This window comes from Rosa chinensis, chromosome 3 (assembly GCF_002994745.2).
Source record: "Rosa chinensis cultivar Old Blush chromosome 3, RchiOBHm-V2, whole genome shotgun sequence".
NCBI lineage: Eukaryota > Viridiplantae > Streptophyta > Magnoliopsida > Rosales > Rosaceae > Rosa > Rosa chinensis.
In genome coordinates this window covers 25,085,107-25,104,443 of record NC_037090.1, presented here as the reverse complement: position 1 = coordinate 25,104,443, position 19,337 = coordinate 25,085,107, and the positions used below count along the sequence as shown (strand labels likewise).

General features: G+C 37.6%; 2 protein-coding genes and 1 long non-coding RNA gene across 4 annotated transcripts; 1 reads left to right on the top strand and 2 right to left on the bottom strand.

Annotated features, from left to right (window-relative positions):
- Positions 1 to 1,411: 1,411 nt before the first annotated feature.
- On the bottom strand, positions 1,412 to 4,912 carry LOC121052372. 2 transcript variants are annotated; one of them, XR_005808844.1, is made up of 7 exons: positions 4,521 to 4,912; positions 4,331 to 4,411; positions 3,386 to 3,463; positions 2,961 to 3,121; positions 2,584 to 2,734; positions 2,322 to 2,511; positions 1,412 to 2,106 (listed from the first exon to the last, which is right to left on the bottom strand). It is a non-coding gene; the product is annotated as an uncharacterized LOC121052372 (long non-coding RNA). The 2 variants fall into 2 exon arrangements; XR_005808845.1 differs by lacking the exon at positions 2,961 to 3,121 and having other exon boundaries at positions 1,413 to 2,106.
- An 8,700-nt stretch (positions 4,913 to 13,612) lies between these two features.
- Positions 13,613 to 15,144, top strand: LOC112194799 (thioredoxin-like 3-1, chloroplastic). The gene is made up of 5 exons (XM_024335030.2): positions 13,613 to 14,133; positions 14,227 to 14,301; positions 14,472 to 14,538; positions 14,650 to 14,667; positions 14,785 to 15,144. The coding sequence occupies exons 1-5, from the start codon at positions 13,835 to 13,837 to the stop codon at positions 14,881 to 14,883; spliced, it is 558 nt and encodes a 185-aa protein (XP_024190798.1). The 5' UTR covers positions 13,613 to 13,834; the 3' UTR covers positions 14,884 to 15,144.
- Positions 15,145 to 17,245: 2,101 nt separating this feature from the next.
- LOC112194797 (activator of 90 kDa heat shock protein ATPase homolog) lies at positions 17,246 to 18,834 on the bottom strand. The gene is made up of 3 exons (XM_024335027.2): positions 17,875 to 18,834; positions 17,705 to 17,784; positions 17,246 to 17,590 (listed from the first exon to the last, which is right to left on the bottom strand). The coding sequence occupies exons 1-3, from the start codon at positions 18,751 to 18,753 to the stop codon at positions 17,497 to 17,499; spliced, it is 1,053 nt and encodes a 350-aa protein (XP_024190795.1). The 5' UTR covers positions 18,754 to 18,834; the 3' UTR covers positions 17,246 to 17,496.
- Positions 18,835 to 19,337: the final 503 nt, after the last annotated feature.

The window sequence follows — 19,337 nt, the reverse complement described above, 5'->3', positions numbered from 1 at the left end:
GGAAATGGTCCTATAAAATCAATACCCCAAACATCAAAGAGTTCAATGATAAGGATTGGTTTCAATGGCATTATGTTTCTCCTAGAAAGGCTTCCTAACTTTTGACATCACTCACAAGCTTTGCAATACTCGTGTATCGCGGATGATAGACGGCTAGTAGAATCCACATTGAAGGATCTTAGAAGTAGGCTTAGTTTGGGATTGTTGTGCTATGAGGAGAAACACTTCCGAACTTGCTGTGAGGAGAAGCAGCTGAGGTGTTTGGTAAACTATTTTTAAAAGTGATGTGAGGTCCAAAAGCAATTTCTAGGTGTTTGGTAAGTTACAAGGAAAAAGTGTTTTGGATGGGTATAATTATCAAAATGGTCATACATGCTAAGATATGCTACTAAAATACTTAATTTTGTTTTTTGATTATGTAACCATACCAAATTAAAAAAAATTCTCATGTATTATTCTTGTACCCTTGGTTGGACTGAATAAAAGATTTACTTTAAACCCTTCAATATGCATATTATGTTTTACTAGTACACAAAATCTCATCTACAATATTTGGATTAATTTTCCGACATAGTTCAACAGGAACCATTACACAAAATATATTAAAGTCACTTGAAATTTGCAACTAAATGCTAAATAGATGCATTCATTAGACTTTGTGCAATTGCATTTCTTAACACCTCCATTTCTTGTCTTCCTGGACCATCTCCATCATGTTTATTATCCTCCATCTCTTCACTTGAGTAATTTCCACTTTCATCAAAATCAATATCTCGTTGAGCATATCTTCTTATGTAATTATGAAGAGCTATAATAGCAATAACTATCTTCACTTGTTTTTCATAGGGAAAATGTGGCATATCACGTAAAATACTCCATTTCTTTTTCCATACTCCATTTCAAGGATACGCCATCAACTGTCCCTGAATCCCAGAAATTAGGTCCCAAGTGCAGATCAAACTTTGGCAATTGATTAAGGCCATCATAATTCCCATACACAAAAGTTGCTCTAATCAAATACTTTGTACCACTTGTAATGCCCACTATGTAACAGTTCCTGATCCATTGAGGAAAGCTTTGGACATGAGTTATTTGCTTATGATGGACAGCTTCACATTCAGGCGCTATGCGTTTACTACTTCACTTACACAGTTACACCAGTATCAATGAAGGGTTCATCTGACATGTAGTAAATCTGGTTTATGGGGTCAGAGTAGCTTGAATTTGCTGGTAGCCCACAGTCCAAGCTAATGAAGCTTGATTCGATCATCACATAGAAAGCATTTATTCAAACAGTTGGCTAACATTAATCATCAAGTTCAATATTTCAAGTTTTAGATAATCAATCAAAAAATACCTGATTGTTCAAATTGTGCATGAACTAGAAGTATAATAGCAAAACTATAGAACAATGCACAAAAGAGATGTTTGACTATAAGCTTCATCTCTCAAATTCTCTTATTCTACAACAAAGTACAAATATACATATCCACGAACTTATCCTCTAACAGTGACGACATCTGATTAAATTGAAGTGGTATATTAAAGCTTAGTATGGCACCTGCGAAAGATTAATACAAATAAATAGAGAATGATCCTAGTTTACAAAAATAAAATCAGAAAATCTACGGACTTAATTTAGCATCAGAGCATGCATTATGTAGAAATTAAGCATTACTAAATGTTTGAGACTCGACGTGTCAGGTGACAAGAACTGAACTACTCGAATTTGTATCATCATCGCTCTCATCGATCTCTGTAACTGTTGTTACTTGATCAGAAGTCATCTCAATTTCCAAACATCCCTTCAATTCAACATATACAGAGCTTATTTCTGGCCTTTGGATTGCTGATGAACGCACACATGCCATGGCAATTTCTATAGCTTTCTGAGCAGAAAAATTGTTGTAGGTACCCTGTATTCTTGAATCAACTATCTTTTCAATTTCCATGTTCTCATATATAGGAGTCACCCATTGACATATGTGAATAGGAAAAGGTTCTACATCTCTTATTATGGCTGCTCTACCGGTTATTAGCTCTAGCAACACAATCCCAAAGCTATATACATCACTCTTTCTGTTGAGCTGTCCTATATTGCAATATCTGGCGGGCCAGAATGACGGAAAAAAAATGTCAAGGTCTAATAACAGAACAATTCCATGGATATATAAAATGGGTTTTTTGCAAGGAATATGTGTAAGTACAGGTTTCAGAACGCAATATGAAATGCTTAGACCGTAAATGTGATCCAAAAACAATCTCGGAAGTTTGGAAAACATGATATGTAGAAAACTTCTTTTTGGCAATTTAGTACTTACTCAGCATCAAGGTACCCGAATGTTCCTTTGGCATCAGTTGATATATGAGTGGCACTTTCAGTTGCAAGAACTTTAGAAAGACCAAAATAAGCTATCTTGGCTTGCAACTTTTCATTTAACAAGATATTGGAAGCCTTCAGATCTCTATGGACTATAGGTGGCTTGCAACCATTATGTAGATAATCCAACCCTGCAAAATGACATTTCAACTATGGTAACTGATGATGATCGACTTAATTAGTTTTTACGTTTCAGTGTTAACCTCATGCTGCATCCACGACAACTATGGTAACTGCCGAATCCATCTCTTCCTATGATTGATGCAAAATTATTAATAATCTTCACAAGCTCTGAGTATGTAAAGCGTTGATCCTTTGACTCCAATGACCAGCTCTAAATAGAATTCTCGATCTCTACACACAAAAGGGATCGTTACAGTTGCCATAGCAATTCAGATTGCTTTATTTATACAATTATGTATGAGGTCTCCTAAGATCATTATTACAAGTTTAATGAGCTACATTCATGAAGCCCTTTTGATTTTCTCTTCTGATAAAGAAAAACATCTATAAGTGGAGTCTTAAGCCTAATGGCAACAAAAGGGAAACAAAAACTTCAATGGATATTTGGAAGTCTTACCAGGTTTTCTTTTCACTTTAAGGCCCAATAAGACAGCTCCTATAGTCAATAAAAGGATGACAATTACAAGAATTGGCACTACCACTAGGACAACATTGTGCTTCTTCTTCTTCTTCTTCTTGCAAGAAACTGGTATGGATAGATATGGATTTTTACACAAACTGACATCAAAAGGATGATGTCAATTATTAATTGTCCAGTTATTGCATGTTCTTAAAAATATAAATGCCTATGTAATACACGGATGCATGTAATCCAGTTTCAATGGAAATATCTGAACATTTTGTGTTTCACACAAATAAACAAAAGCGATAATAGAAATGAAGAGTTTGTGGCATCTCTATACTAAGATAAGTTGTGACATGGTTTTGAAGTGATTGATGGACAAATTGAAGGTTTATGGTTTCATATGTATAAAAGCACACCTTAACAGTAGTGAGCTGCTGTTCCTTCTCTCAATGAGTCTTGATGGAACTAAACCAGTGAAGTTGGTCTCCAAATTTCTGCAAATTAACATAAATCTCGACTCTTAATTGTAACAAAAACTTGACTCTTTAGGCTATGTGTATCAAAATTAGTAACTTACAGCAGTACTAAGGCTTAGTTTGGGCTCCTCAAAGAGCTTTTTCCATCCCTCAACTAAGTTAAACCAAAATCTACCTACCACTGGATTCTTTTTTCAATTGAAACTTTCAAACCCCAATTCCAAACATGAGAATACAGCAGTCTCAAAAGCAATGAAAAAAGGGCAAATGACGAATACAAACAAATGGCTTCATTCCAAGCATGAACACATCGTCCCGCTTCAACACCTAGCTATCATTTAATTATGAGGTTCACCTACTTCCAATTAACATATGAACTGAGTTTCTAAGACATGTATACAAATAATGGGGAGGGCTGCAGACTTGCATTATTTAACCTAGGAAGATTTTCAATTAGAACGTTAACTAATGTGATATCATGACATACGCACATGGCAAACAAGAAGTAGAAAAGTATCTTCCCCACCGTTTTTTAAGAAACCCAGAAAGCTTCAACTGTCAAAGCTTCACATCCCAATAGCCATTATTCATAGTTAAGTAAACCAAATCAAACCCACCTGATAATTCAGGTAGAATCAACAATAAGAATAACAGAGTTCATCCACCAAAATTAAATTTCTCCTCATTCTAATCTCTATCTTAAGCAGGACAATTATACTTCCCAAAAATTAAAACTTTCAGCTTTGTATCCCAAATTAAGCAAGACACAAGCTTCAATCTATCTTAAAAGCACAAACCAAACTCACAGAAGAATACCAATTACATGGGTACGAATAAAAAAAAGACTGAATCTGAAAGAGTAAGGTAAAGAGAGTAAGATTGAACCGTTTAGTGACAGCAGAGAGATAAGGAGGAGAAGTTTGATGAGGATCGAATTATGCAATGTTGAGATGTACAAGAATTCTCCTATATAACAATTCAATGAAATCTGATCAATTTCTCGAAATAAAAAGTAAAGAGAAGCAGTCAAGCAAACTTTGGGTTCTGGAAATCTGACCGAGTGAAGCTCACATACCTTACTCCTTTTTGTGCAGCTATGGAGGAATCAGAGGAATTGGGTTTCGTTTGATAGATTATCTTCAGAGAAGAAGCATAACCCAGAAGACCCAAATTGTAGCGAGAATCCACGAATTGAAGAAGAGGAAGGAGGAGCTGTGGAATAATAATGATAATGATGGCAAAGAGATGGAACCCACGAATTGAAGGAGGCGAGGCCGGCGAGAATCCACGAATTGAAGAAGAGGAAGGAGGAGATGTGGGATGATAATGATAATGACGGCAAAGAGATGGAGGAAAGATAGGGTTCTGTTGTTTCGATGTAATTGACAGAATTGGCAGGAAGTCAATTTCATTAAACTATGCACTGTTGCTCCTCTGTGTTTTCCCAAAGCAGCTTCTCAAAGCTACAAATTGTAGCTTCCCAAATTCAGCTTTACAGAGAAGCCATTTCAACCAAAAGCAGCTTTCAGATATTTTACCAAATGCCATGCTCTTGGTCCAAAAGCAGAAGCAGCCCCAAAAGCACCCTAGAAAGCAATGCCAAACTAAGCCGTAGTCTTTTTGAAACTGAAATGGCCACCACATGCATGATCATAACAAAAGGATAGATTATATTGGTTTGGTCACTATCGGGAACACATCCAAATTATTTGATCGGGACAATATTTAAACAAGTAAGGATCATCCCAAGAGAAGTATATCACCAAGGCTAAGAACTTTGACTTATCATGTTTGCTCTAATGAGACGACAACTCACTAGTTACAAGATAATTCATGATATCGGCATACTATGGCAAATGAGAAACATGCATAAGTTGTTCATCAGGGAAAGCCTCAGAGATTGGGAAAGAATCCTCACTAGACTCAACAATTAATCTAGACACCGCTACAACATTCTCAGAACCTTTTTTATCTTTGATCTCAAAGTCAAACTCTTGTAGCAACAGAACCCAACGGATAAGACGAGGTTTAACATCTTTTTTAGACAAAAGATACTTCAATGCAGCATGATCCGAAAAAACAATGACCTTAGATCCTAAGAGATAAGACTTAAACTTGTCTAATGCAAAAACAACCGCCAATAACTTCTTTTCAGTGCTGGAGTAATTGAGTTGTGCATCAGTGAGAGTCTTGCAAGAGTAGTAAATGACATGGGGAAGTCTATCAATCCACTGTTCTAAGACAACACCTATGGCATAATCAGATGCATACACACATGATTTCAAAAGGGACACTCCAATCAAGAGGTTGAATGATGGGTGCTGAAGTCAAAAGCGACTTAAGATTTTCAAAAGCATGTAAGCATGCATCATTGAAACAAATGGAGCATCTTTGGCAAGTAAACTGCATAAAGGACGTGACATTTTACTGAAGTCTTTGATGAACCTATGGTAAAATCTAGCATGGCCTAGGAATGACCGAATCTCCTCAATTAACAGTTCTTGGGGGATGGAAGATTGGAAATCAAATCGACTTTGGCCTTATCAACCTCTATATTGTTGGAAGAAATCACATGCCCTAAGATGATTTCTTTTTTGACCATAAAATGACATTTCTCCCAATTCCGAATAAGATTCTTCTTCTTACAACGAACTAAGACAAGGGAAAGATGGTGTAAACACTCATCAAATGAAGATCCAGACACTGAGAAATCATCTATGAATATTTCAAGGAAGTGCTCTGTCACGCCCCGATTTTTAAACATAAATAAAAATCGATATATAATTCCATAATTATACATGTGTGATGGTCCAGCCATCAATACAAAATACCTGAAAATTTTTTTCCTTTTTAAACCAAGTACATATTGATGCCCTGAACCTACTATGTCAATACAGACTCGCTCCGCATAGTCAAATAGGGTAAATTCCTCCTATGGTACCTGAGGTATTGCTACTTGGACAGTTTAACACCCGATGTATTAAAGGGGACAGTTTGGTACCTGAAGTTAGACTCTGTTTGACACTTTGGTACTTCTGTTAATTTTTCTGTTAAATATAGGGATAATATTGACATTTAGAATATATATATATAAAAACATAATAAAAAAAACATGAGTTTGTGGGTTGATTGCCGTTCTTCATAATTTTATAGGTATGAATTAATGTTTATGAGTTATGTTGAAGGTGAAATATTCAAATTTTATGTTAAAGAAATATAATAATCAGATATTTTTTTTGTACTATTCTCTATGAATCCACTGATTTTTCCTCCAAAACTTGGATTTTTCCTCCTCTTCATAAACAAAATGCGATGATATTATTTGGTATTATTTTAGGTCTTCATCATTTTTTGGGTCATTTAGGAGAAAATGAAAATGAATTAATACTTTTGGGTTATGTTAAAGTTGACATAATTGAATTTTATGTTTAAAAAAAGGGTGAGGCTATTGCCACCCTACAATTTTCTTTGTTCACCCTACTTGCTCATTACACCCTACAATTTAATTACAATTATTAGATTTACTTATCCAACCCATTTCTCTTTCTAAGAATACCCTCCATCATATAAAAAAAATTTTGTTTAACGAAAATTTCTCATTTAATTTATATCAATTAAAAAGACGTCCTAAAATATATTAAAATTTCCTTATAAAATCATAATTTGATTTACTTCTATTTTTTTATTTTTTCCATTCAGTTTCAATGTTCGTTTATTTCAATCCATATTAAAAAATTAGTAAGTGCTACTATGAGCAATGAAAAAAATATTGATTTTTTTTCGTGTTTTAAATTTTTTACTTTCGGTGTTTCTAAAAGTATTATAAAGATTTTGATGAAGTTAATACTAATGGTTTTGTGAATTGAATAACAAATTAACGATGAGGACGCAACAAAAAGATAAAAAAGAAAATTGTAATAAATTGAAATTTGGATGGAGAAGGTGAAGATTAACGTTATCAGAATTTTGTATTTAATTAGTTATGTATTTAGTTTTCCTTAAAGATTTAAATTTTAGAAAATTAGTGTACTTATTAGTCATTTTGCATTTGGGTAATATAGTCTTTCAATAATTCAAATATTTGTAGGGTGAACAAAGAAAATGGTAGGGTGGCAATAGCCGCACCCTTAAAAAAATTTAGTTGTACGCGACTAGTTTCAATGGAGTACTCTCATGGGTGTTCACTATATGATTACTATATTTCTTAAACATAAAATTCGAATATTTCACGTTCAACATAACTCATAAGCATTAATTCATACCTATAAAATTATGAAGAAAATCAAGTTAATCAACCCACAAACTCATGTTTTTTTATTATATTTTTATACATATATTCTAAATGTCAATTTTATCCTTACATTTAACAGAAAAATTAACAGAAGTACCAAAGTGTCAAACGGAGTCTAACTTCAAGTACCAAACTGTCCCCTTTAATACATCAGGTATCAAACTGTCCAAGTAGCAATACCTCAGGTACCATAGAAGGAATTTACCCTAGTCAAATATTACACAAATTTACAAATTAAATTGTCACAATAAAATAATAAGTAAATGCTTATCAGATCTTACTACAAGCGGAAGTCTTAATAATGGTGAAGTCACACAAAACTAGCTTCCTACAGTAAAGATGCTAGCACGCTACCTCAGTTTTAGCCACGATTACCCTGACCTGCAGAATTAACCCCTACACCATTGAATAGTGCACCGGATTGCCACACAACAAACCCAGTAAGCTTATCAAAGCTTGTATAAGTAACTCAAACACACATGCACAACTCACCCAACGAGGAAAACCCATCAGCTCGTGAAAAATGAACTCATACCCTGTTTTCCCAAAACAACCCATTCTTTTCCCAAAAGAAAACAACACAAATCACCCCGTGATAAAAAAAATCATATTAATTGAAACTCTGACAATTCAAATATGCTTTTCCCCCAAAGAACACAACAAAAATCACACCGTGACAAAATCATATAAATTGAACTCTGACAATATAAATATGATACACAAGTCCACCCCGGACATTTAAGAGAAAGAATCCCCAAAATTCCCATTTTAAAACACGTTCTCAAATCAACAAAAGTCACCCCGTGACAAAATCATAATAATTAAAACTCTGATAATTAAATATGATACACAAGTCCTCCTTGAACATTTAAAAGAAAGAATCCCCTACACTCATTTTTAAAACACGTACTCATGAGCATCAAATAGCTCTCCACTACCCCCCATGATGTACAATGGCAACAGACTACAGCTCTAACTAATTGTATCCACTCACCCGGCCAAAGGCGTGAAGTCCCGACATATATGCCTGAGGTCACTCCCAGCAACCCCGAATCCTCAGACCTCCCCGGCCATCAGATTAAAACATTTCAAAGTGGTCACTCAAGACCAAAAGTTACTCGACTCTCAAAAGGAGATGTCACCCTTGTGACCTTCGATCGTCAGATCAAAACATTAAGCAAGTCGCTCTGGGCCCAAAATGTTAAACCAAATCAAAAGGAGAAATCACTACTTGTGACTCTCAGATCTTCCGACCCCCAGTCGTTAGATCAAAACATTCAAATCTCATTAAAGCAACTCACACCAAATCTTGACACTTTTCAACTAATAGAAATTCCCAATTCCTAAAACAATGTTTCCCGAAAAGTCAAGCCTCAAAACAATAGAATGAAACCCATTAATACCTATTGCTTAAATCACCCATCAACCCATAATAATATACATATTTCACGTAAATGTATATATATATATATAGACACACACACACACATGGTCATTCACTCAGGAATGCCACTAATACCAACTATAATTTGCAATTAACTAAATAACTCTCAAAACAATAAAGGTAACTCCATTCGTAAATGAACATTGTGAGATTACTCACCTCAGAATCTTGCTGCGTCTTTTATACAGAACCGAACTATACTCTCACCAACAACTCGTCCAAATCACCTTGAGAAACACTTAATCACCAAGCGATTAAAGTTCGAATCCTCTACTCGAACAACAATCCTGAAAGTAATGCCAATCGAGACGAAACCTCATCCGAGACCACCCAAAGTCTTCAGAATGCTACTACGATCGATATGCCAAAACCACAAGTCGATCGAACGCTCGAATCCTCACGGATCGAATAATCGAACGGTTCGAAAATGTAACAATCATAACATATTCATTCGATCACCAAAAATTATGTATTATATATCAAAATGCTCGTATCGACGAGTAGATGATATATAAAACCAGAAACTGTCCCTTACATGGCCAGAACGCCGCCACAAGCGGTGGTGCACCGCCGCCGAACCAAACTCAAAATCACAACAATCAAGCCATCCAAAAATGTTTATCATAAAGAGTAGAGAAACTTTCATACCTGGAGCTAAGCCTAGATCGTCCTAGATCACGCTTACAAGATCGATCAATCTTTGCCGTATGATCAAGCTCCAGATTCGTTGTGTACCGTTGATTTTCAAACCTTGATCTTTCACTCGCATGAAAAATCATCCTTCAAAGCGGGTATGAGGATGATCAAGAGGAGGAGGAGATTCCAAAACCGAGAAGGATCGGCCGAGACGTCGCCGGAAACTGGGAAAATCTGGCCTGATCCGATTTCTGTGATTGTAGCTGCTCTGATCTCCACTTTTCGGTGGTTGCCGTCGCCTTCGAGCACCAGAGGGAGGACGGCGAGGTGGCGGCTAAACGTTCTGCGTTGGTCTCGTCGCCAGCGGACGTCGGGAACGGCCGGAAAACTCAGGTTGGGTCACCGGGTTTGGGTATGGTCGCGCGGGGGCTAAGGAGATAGAACAGAGAGAAATCTGGGGAGGAAATTGAGAAAAAGGAAATTTTTGGGATTTTATGAAAAATCCAGAATTTTCTCATATTTATAGAAAATTTCCCAAATTTCAATCGCTCATAACTTTATCATACGAACTCCGATTTCCACGTTCCATATGTCCACGAACTCGTATCGATGCGCTCTACGACTTTTGTGAAGGAACTTTATGGAGAAACCCAACGTATAAAAAGTCAACATTTGTACCCCTCCTAAAACCATACTTTTCGAATAACAATTCGTTCGAAACACTTCCGCTTCTTCCACCAACCACGAAACTGTACGATAATACTACATTAAATTTTGGAAAATCCTCGGAAAATAAATTCAAATTTCCAGAGCATCACATGCTCTATCATATCAGAAAAGATAGAGACCATACACCTCTGAAAAGTAGCAGGTGCATTGCATAACCCAAAAGGCATGCGACGATAGACAAAGGTTCCAAATGGACAAGTAAAAGTGGTTTTCTCTTGATTCTCAGGTGTAATGGGGATTTGGTTATAACCATCTAAGAACAGTAGTACGCATGACCGGCTAACCTTTCCAACATTTGATCAATGAAAGGAAGAGGAAAATGATCTTTCCTCGTGACGACATTTAACTTACTGTAGTCACACGCCAACCAGATTGGATTCTTGTAGGAATTAACTGATTGTCATCGTTCTTAACTACTGTGATGCCAGACTTCATTGGGACAACCTAAAGAGGACTACCCATTGACTATCAGAAATTGGGTAAATGATACCAACATCCAAAAGCTTCAACACTTCAGCTCTAACTACTTTGTTCATGGCAGGATTCAGACGTCTTTGTGCTTCATGCAAAGTCTTAGCATTGTCTTCAAGGTGAATCATATGCATGACTACAGAAGGAGAAATATCTTTAATATGCATTGTCTTCAAGGTGAATCATATGCATGACTACAGAAGGAGAAATATCTTTAATATGTGCTATCGACCATCCTGTGGCTTCCTTATGCTCCCTAAGAATCTTCAACAATTTTTCTTCTTGAGTAATACTCAAATCAGAAGCAATGATGATAGGCAATGACTCAGATGGACCTAAAAAAACATACTTGAGAGTATCAGGTAGTTGTTTCAAGTCCAACTTTGGAGGCTGAATTGGAGGGGATGAAGACAAAGGAAGTGGTTCTACCTTCAATTTCCAAGTGGCAATATGTATAAGAGGGACATAATCTAACAAATCATTGACCTCTTGAATAGATTTTTCAAAATCAAAATCAATACCATAGTGAGCGAGACATACCTCTAAGGGGTCCTTAATTCTAGACTAGTGCAAAGTGTTTGTCACTAAGTTGTCAATCAAATTGACCTCACCAACTCTGTCATTCTCTAGTGGCTGCTTGCTTATACTGAAAATGTTGAGATCTAGAGTCATGTTTCCAAATGAAATTGTCATCATACCACCCCGACAACTAATGTTGGCGTCACAAGTAACTAATTTTTTGGATGACAAGTAAGTACTTTTTTACATGCTTGGTGTGATTGGAGCTGTTGATGGGTAAAGCAAGTTTTGGTGGAATTTCATAGTTAAGTTGATGACAAGCTTTGTACCAAGAGGTTAAGAAAATTAAAACTTGGTTGAAGTGAAAAGTAAAATGGAGTTGGGTGCCCTTAATTATTTTCGGGGTGCACCTAATGAGAAAGTGTAATTGTGTTGAATTTGGGAATCGTCTTGTTAGTCGAAAATGTTATATGTGATTGATAAATTTCGACCAATGAAATCGACCGTACCTAAAGTGTATTGTGTCGAAAGAAAAGGTTGTTAGTCATGGTTGGTCAAATCCTAGTCAAAGTAGGGAAACTGGTCAGACAACTATATCGACGAGATTTGCGTCTTTATTTTCTAAAGGAAAGTTATTAATATTACTTGTGTCGGAATCTAGGACTCCAGTTACCTGAGGAACGGAAGGTTCATGAATTCCGGACAACGTGAAGTGAACCACTTTGAAATCCAGGCAGGGGATTCGGGATTCTCCTCGATTAGTGGTTTTCTTATATTATGTTGTTATTCAAATGATGCATGTTAAGTTGTATGGCTTGGTTAATGTTAAAATGCAATTTGTACTAACCAAACTGTGGGAGATGTTGATGGCTTGAGAGCGAAGGGTGACACTAACTTCCTTGGGTTCGATCCCCTTAACCTCCGGAGGGTTAGCTACACTAGTCGGACGGTGCATGATCGGAATGACGACCCAATTCCGTGTGTGTAGCTAGGTAGTGGACGTTCTCACTACGCTGAAGTAAATCTCATTTATTTTGCAAAATAACAAAACCAAAGTCTTCCTCTGCTCCTCTCGTTTGCCTATCTTCAAAACCCCCTCATGCCTCAACAATTCAATCAGAATCAATTGAACCAATTAATTCCATCAAATCCACTCTGATGTTTTTCGTCTCAAGTAACCCTGAACGTCAAAATCAATCCTTTGTCACTTGCTTCGTCATTGATGGGCGAATTCAAGATCTATAATAAGAATTTAGAACCCATGGCGGCAATGTCGTTGTCACTGCCGAACATGTTCTCGTGGCTTTAAAACTTCTAACATCAAATTTGTTCTCATCTCCCATTCTAGGCACAAATCTGGTTCTCTCCCATTTTAGAAAACATGAAAGCACAGATCTGCTCTAGTTTCATGGCTAATGTTCCTGCGGCATTTACCCATTTAATTAGCAAAGATACGACTTCGAATTTGAGTTTGAATTCAAGTGGGTTGAAGTTGAAATTGGGTCTTGATGAGGATGATGATACTCGAGTTATACCCAAAAACTTAGAGAGGTGCTTGGAGAGTTATATGATGAAATTGGGAGAGGTGCTTGGAGAAGGAAGAAGAAGCGGCCATGGGAGATGGCTCCCAAGTCCCAACTAACACTTGAGGTCTCCAGGGTTAATTTGATAATTTCCTCGTCAAGTGGGGCCCACTAGAGCTGAGAAATTTCACAGACACATGACAATGACCAATTAGATGAGAAATTATAATTCAAGCGGTTTTTTTTTTATGAAATTGGAAGTCTAAAGACTGAATTGATTTTGAATCAAAACCACAGAATAGTAACCAGTATTTAGCCTTACTAAAAATATAAAAAAAATTATCCTTGCATATGAACGAGATTAGTTGATTGTAACCAAAAATAAGGAAAAATGAGAATCATAGTGGGCTGCAGTGGTGGAGTCAAAAAGCTCACCATGTAAGCCCAATAACCTCCCCAGAAGACTGAAAAATCACAGGGAGTGTGGCCGCCTATGTTTGTACTGTTCTCGTCCACTACAACACTTCGCTTGTGGATAAGCTTTCGAGACCATTGCTCCCCATTTGCAAGGATGAAGACAAAAAACCCTCGAGAAAGCAACTCCAACCCCAAAAGCTCAAGTAGCCAACCACATATACATACACCACCATTTTTGGGCACCAACAATGGTTCTTATACAAAACCCATCAGACCCATCATCCTAAAAATTTTAGTTCCTCTAAATTAAAGGCCATCGTAGCATTCTTATTCTTTCTTGCAGAGAGAGCAATAGGAGGATGTCTGTTCTGGCAGCAAATTCTCACATTTTGTGTAGAGAAGTTCATCGCAGGGAGCATCAACAACAGTTTTGGAGCGCTGCAGGGGGCAGTTGTGTTTTGCCGAAATCTTCTGGGTTTGGTTTCTTCCATCGAAACAGAGACAGCAAGAAGATATTGAGAAGAGACTTGAAAGTAGAGGCCTTTTGGCCAGAGTCCAGACCCACTTTTGTAGAGATGGAACCTATAAACGACTCTGATCACCTTGATCATATATTAAGCCATGCTCAACAGCTCTCCCAGCCCATCGTTATTGATTGGTCTCTTTCATACTCTCACACTCTCTCCTACTACTTTTTTTTTTTTGTTTATCTAAATTTTATGGGATTGTTTTCCTGTTTCGATTTTGTTAGGATGGCAGCTTGGTGCCGCAAATGCATCTATTTGAAGCCCAAATTGGAGAAATTGGCTGCTGAATATGAAACCAAGTAATCCTCCCTATTCAAATTGTCACATTGGTTATCCTTGTCATAAATCTAGGGATATTACATTTGCATATAAAAAACTCCTTTACATGTTGTGATCATTGACCAAAATGAAAATTACATGTACTGATCAACTAATTACTAATCACTGCAGTTAATTGTGCACAAAACAGGGCCAAATTCTATTATGTAGATGTCAACAAGGTGCCTCAAACTCTAGTGAAACGCGGAAATATCTCTGTATGCCTGGAATTTCACCCCTGCATTATTTACATTTTACTTGCTTAGTAAGTTTTGTTTGCTATCTACACACAGTTGTACTGATACATTCCTCTGTTTCTTTGTTGTCAGAAAATGCCAACCATTCAGGTGAGAATGGCAGGGTTCCTTTTGTGCAGCACAATTGAGTTTTGTTCATTATAGTAGATTAGTAGTCCCATGGAAAATTTTAATTTTCTGAATGGTTTCTTATTAAATAAAATGCAGTTGTGGAAAGATGGAGAGTTCAAGGAAGAAGTTGTTGGAGGTCATAAAGCATGGCTTGTGATTGATGAAGTGCGAGAAATGATCCAAAAATTTGTATGATTTTTGTTGTTCTGATCTCTCTCCCCCCTTCTGGTCTTGTTATCTGTTTTTCATTTTTCCTTTTTGGGCCACTCCTCTATTCTTGTACTCTTTTTCCAAGATAATATATAGTGAAAGAACAACATGTACAGCCAAATTTCTTCACATCCTTTTTTTTTTTCCTTCTTTTTTTGGGTACAGTACATCTTGTTTCGTATCTGTAAGGAGGAACTAAAGTTGCGTGCTCAAAAATTGGCCTGTTTCTGTTTCTTGGCAGATAAAGCAATATTGCCTGCTAAGCTTTTTTAACTCCAACATTCAATTTCTAATGAGCTTATTTTGTTGGCCAATTGTGCTATCTAAGTATAATGACTTTGTTTTGTGCTAGCCTTATCTTACTAATGGAATGTTGGGTTGGATCCCTCAGTTCATGTAGTAATAACAGTAGCAAAAGTTGAGGAGATTTTATTGAATTCGATAAACCAACTACACCTATAGGGATTGGCTACTGAAACTGGATCAGCGTTACCATATCTGCTTGGGAGTACTCGAGCATCATAACATCTTGTATTGCAGTTTTAGCAATAGAAAATGTAGTCTTCTTCCTATGAACTAAACCTCTTACCCAACTGTATCTCAATTTTACATATTAGATCAAGTCAAACTCAATGCTGAAGGGTTATTATCTTCACCAGTTTCCAACTATCCAGCTGAAACCCCTCTAACAAGGAATGAAACACCGAAATTTGAAAACCAAATGACGATGTGTTCAAGGAAAACAACTAGAAAATAGAGTAGGGATGACGAGCAATGAAAGCTAGTGTGCTTGAAAGCAGTACCATAAAGATTCATCCCAAGATTTTGTCAATACAACGGAATTAAAGCATCCAGATTTGTGTGGCAAGACTGTCATAGACACCAAATTCATTCCAGTAAAACAAAACAAGAACGGTTATTCTATATTCAGTCGTACTCAATTAATAGACATTTTAAAGAAATTGTGAGGGATAAGTAGATCTCAGTCTCATTATTAAATACAAAAACTAAAGTTGTAACTTCAAACTGAACATTTATTCGCAGTCATATTCTTCTGGTGAGGAGGATTCCTATGAAATCCCAGAGTAACAGTGTAACATCAACTCAAATGCCTTTTACTGGAAAAATAAGAAAAGGCCATTTTAACTTGTCAAGGGAATTCATGGCACCATTAGGAAATACCCCCACCTTCACTCATCTGTTTATAATGTATACCAAAACAAGTTCTGAAACACTGAAAATTTTGCCACAGAAAACCTCACATCACATGCCCCTAATAATAACCTGGTGCTCAAATCCCTGTCAATCATTTCTTTCACTACTAGTCACTAATTCACCTCAAATGATTTAACACTTCAACACTTAAATGTCCACTACTTGATTGCATTCTCCCCTTCACAACACCCACTCGTCTGACTCACAACCTTAGACACATATACAACCTGCTACTGAACACTTCTATATTCCTTCATTTGGAAAGTTCACTACAAAATATTGAAAATTGGCACCAAGCCATCAACCCTGCAACAACATTTACATTCGCATCAAATACTTGTCACCGAACACCTATCCTTGTAATCTCACCAATTACTTCAAAAGCCCTCTGACTTGGGCCATATGAACTTGTGTAACTCCTATATCTGAGTAAATCCCTTACTCTCAATTCCTAATCTACCAATCATCTCTTTAAATCATATAGCTGATTTCATCTGCCATGTCTGCGCCTATGTTCATGACACTCCATATCCTTTTTGCTGGCAGTGTTTACATGTGTAACTACCATTGTCATACAGCCCACCTAAAAGAAAATACAAACTCCATAGCCAAGAGGAGAATATGTGCAACATTCAGCTAGAGCCAAGCCTCCGTATGTTATACATTTCCAAAACCTATCAAGAGCCTAAAATTAACAGAACTTTGATACTACCATTTACATTACTGCCACTACAAGGTTCTTCAGGCTCTCAAGCAATTGTTCGAAACTGATGTTCACAAGTCTGAAAGTACTATTCTACTTGTAATTGGAAAAAATATTGTTCATACTCAACTGCCCACAATCGCCAAGCATTGTGTTCTAACATACTGTTTATGCATAATAAGCATACAGATAAGAGGTATTATCAATTCAAATAGTAGACTAGGGTTTATCATTGAGAGTTCTTTTTTATTCCTCTACCATAATAAGCATAATCGACAACTGATGAGCACACCCCAACTAAAAATTGCAAAATACCGCCGAAAAGGTGGGATCTATAGCTCCTACCCAAGCATGTAAAAACAAACTCAGGCATCTAGCTGTGCTGAAAGCAGTGTTGATAATTGTAAGGAAAAGAAGGGGAAATAAATGTACGAACAATGATAAAATGCCAAATATTTTTCATTTCTTATAAAAACCCAGGATGATTTGTAGTTCTTGAAAATTTGAGAGGAATGACAATTCATTTAAATGACAATCCAGCAACACTGACCCCAGCTTATCAATGACAGCACACACATTAGACCAGCATTAGGCACAGTGAATTCTAAACTCAACACTGAATTCATGCTTCCAAAAACAACCAAATTCTAGAATTGAAAAGAAGAGACTAGTCATAAATCTCAAATTCCAAAACCAAAAACTGCCCTTATCCTCTGAAAGATAAGATCCCGCCATCCTCTCTCAGTATTCTCTACCACAGTGGCATTCCCGTATCTGCATAAAAACACATTAACCGGTAAGCTTCTCAATCAAAAACCATCTCAATCATCATACAATTAAATTAAGCCAAGAATACCGAAAACCACTAATCAAAAGCTGAGAACTAACCTGTCTTCCTCAGGAACATCCACATGGGTTAGTTTGACAACTGTTAGACCAGGTTCAGGCTCATCAAATGTAAGTGTCACCTGCAAAACCAAACAAATCAAATTCAATCCACAGATTACAGCACCAACCAATATCATATCTAAAACAATTCAAGAACAATATAACTCTACCTTCGACTCAATCCCATCAGGCCAGCTCCCAAATCTCCAATTCTGCACAATCAACTTGCCATTCTGCAGCTCCAAATTCCTACCCGTCACCGACCCATCAAAAATACTAAACTCTCCTCCAACCTCTTTACTTATCTTAGCATTGCTCTGAGTAAACCCCTTCCATCTATTCTCATCCATCAAAATCTCATACAAATTACTCGCCCTGCAGCTAAACTTCTCAGTCATACTAATCGTCTTAAACCCTTTCTTGCTCTCCTTCTTCTTCACCTCCTTCTTCTCCACCACCACCTCCTTCTTCACCGCCGCCCCGGAACTCGTCGAATTATTATTAGTCTTCGGCGCAATCTTCTTGGCCTCGGCCTCATCCTTGGCCGGCCCACCCTGCGCCATACTCTGCACATAAACCCTAACCTTGTCCAAAATCACAGGCTTCCCCTTCGCCACCATAGCCTCCTTAATCCTCCTCCCAATGGGGCCCTCGTCCTTCACCGAGACCCTAACCTCGGGGTCCTCGTCGGCATTCTCGTCGGCGATGTAGGGAATCTCGACGGCGCCGTCGACCTTGAGCAGCGATTTGCCGTCGGAGTCTCTGGCCTCGCCCTCCCATGAGAGACTGAGGCTGATTTCGTAGCCGGGGATGATCTTGCCCTTGCGAATGTTGACGTAGGCGTCGCCTTCGACCTTGTCGACCTTGTTGGTCTTGATGAAGAGGTCGCCTTCGCCGTCGAGGATGGTGAGGTTGGAGAGGAGCTTGGTGAGGAGGTCACGTGACCAGCCCAGGCAATCGGTCTCCGCCCAGTGCCAGTTGTGGACGTTCGCTCCGTCGGGTCTGTCTTCCACGATCCACCGCTTGTCGCCCTCGCCGTACTTCGCCATTGATTTGAATTGAATTGAGAGAGAGAGAGATGTGGGGTTGAGGGTTTGGATTGGGAATGGGGATGTGAGAGGGAGTTGGGGGAAGAGAGAGAGAGAAAGAAATAGGAGTGAGAGAGGAAATCTGGAGAATTCTTGAGAGAGAGGAAGGGTCTGGAACTCTAGAATTAGGGGAGGGGGGGGGCTGAGGCCCAATAAAGCTGGGGGAAAATCTTTCTAGGTTTGGAGTAGAAGGATCTGGAAACACTGGCACTATAGCTAACTTGTTTAACTAATGGCGTTGACCTGACTGGGAAACCCTAGTCAATGTTAATTTCGTTTTATTTTTAAAATTTTTAGAGCAAGTTTACCCGTTAGGTTACCGGGTCACCTACTATTCACTGCTTTTTAGTATATATTTTCATTCTCTGGGTCACGAAATACACTGTGTTCATGACCCAGATGGTGAAATTAACATTAAAAAGTAGTGAATAGTGGGTGACATGATGATCCAACTGGTGAACTTGCTCTTATGTCAATTATTTTCTTTTATAAAAACTAAGAGAGAGGTCTCAGAATGAGACCAGCTCTAAAATCACTGTTTTCAA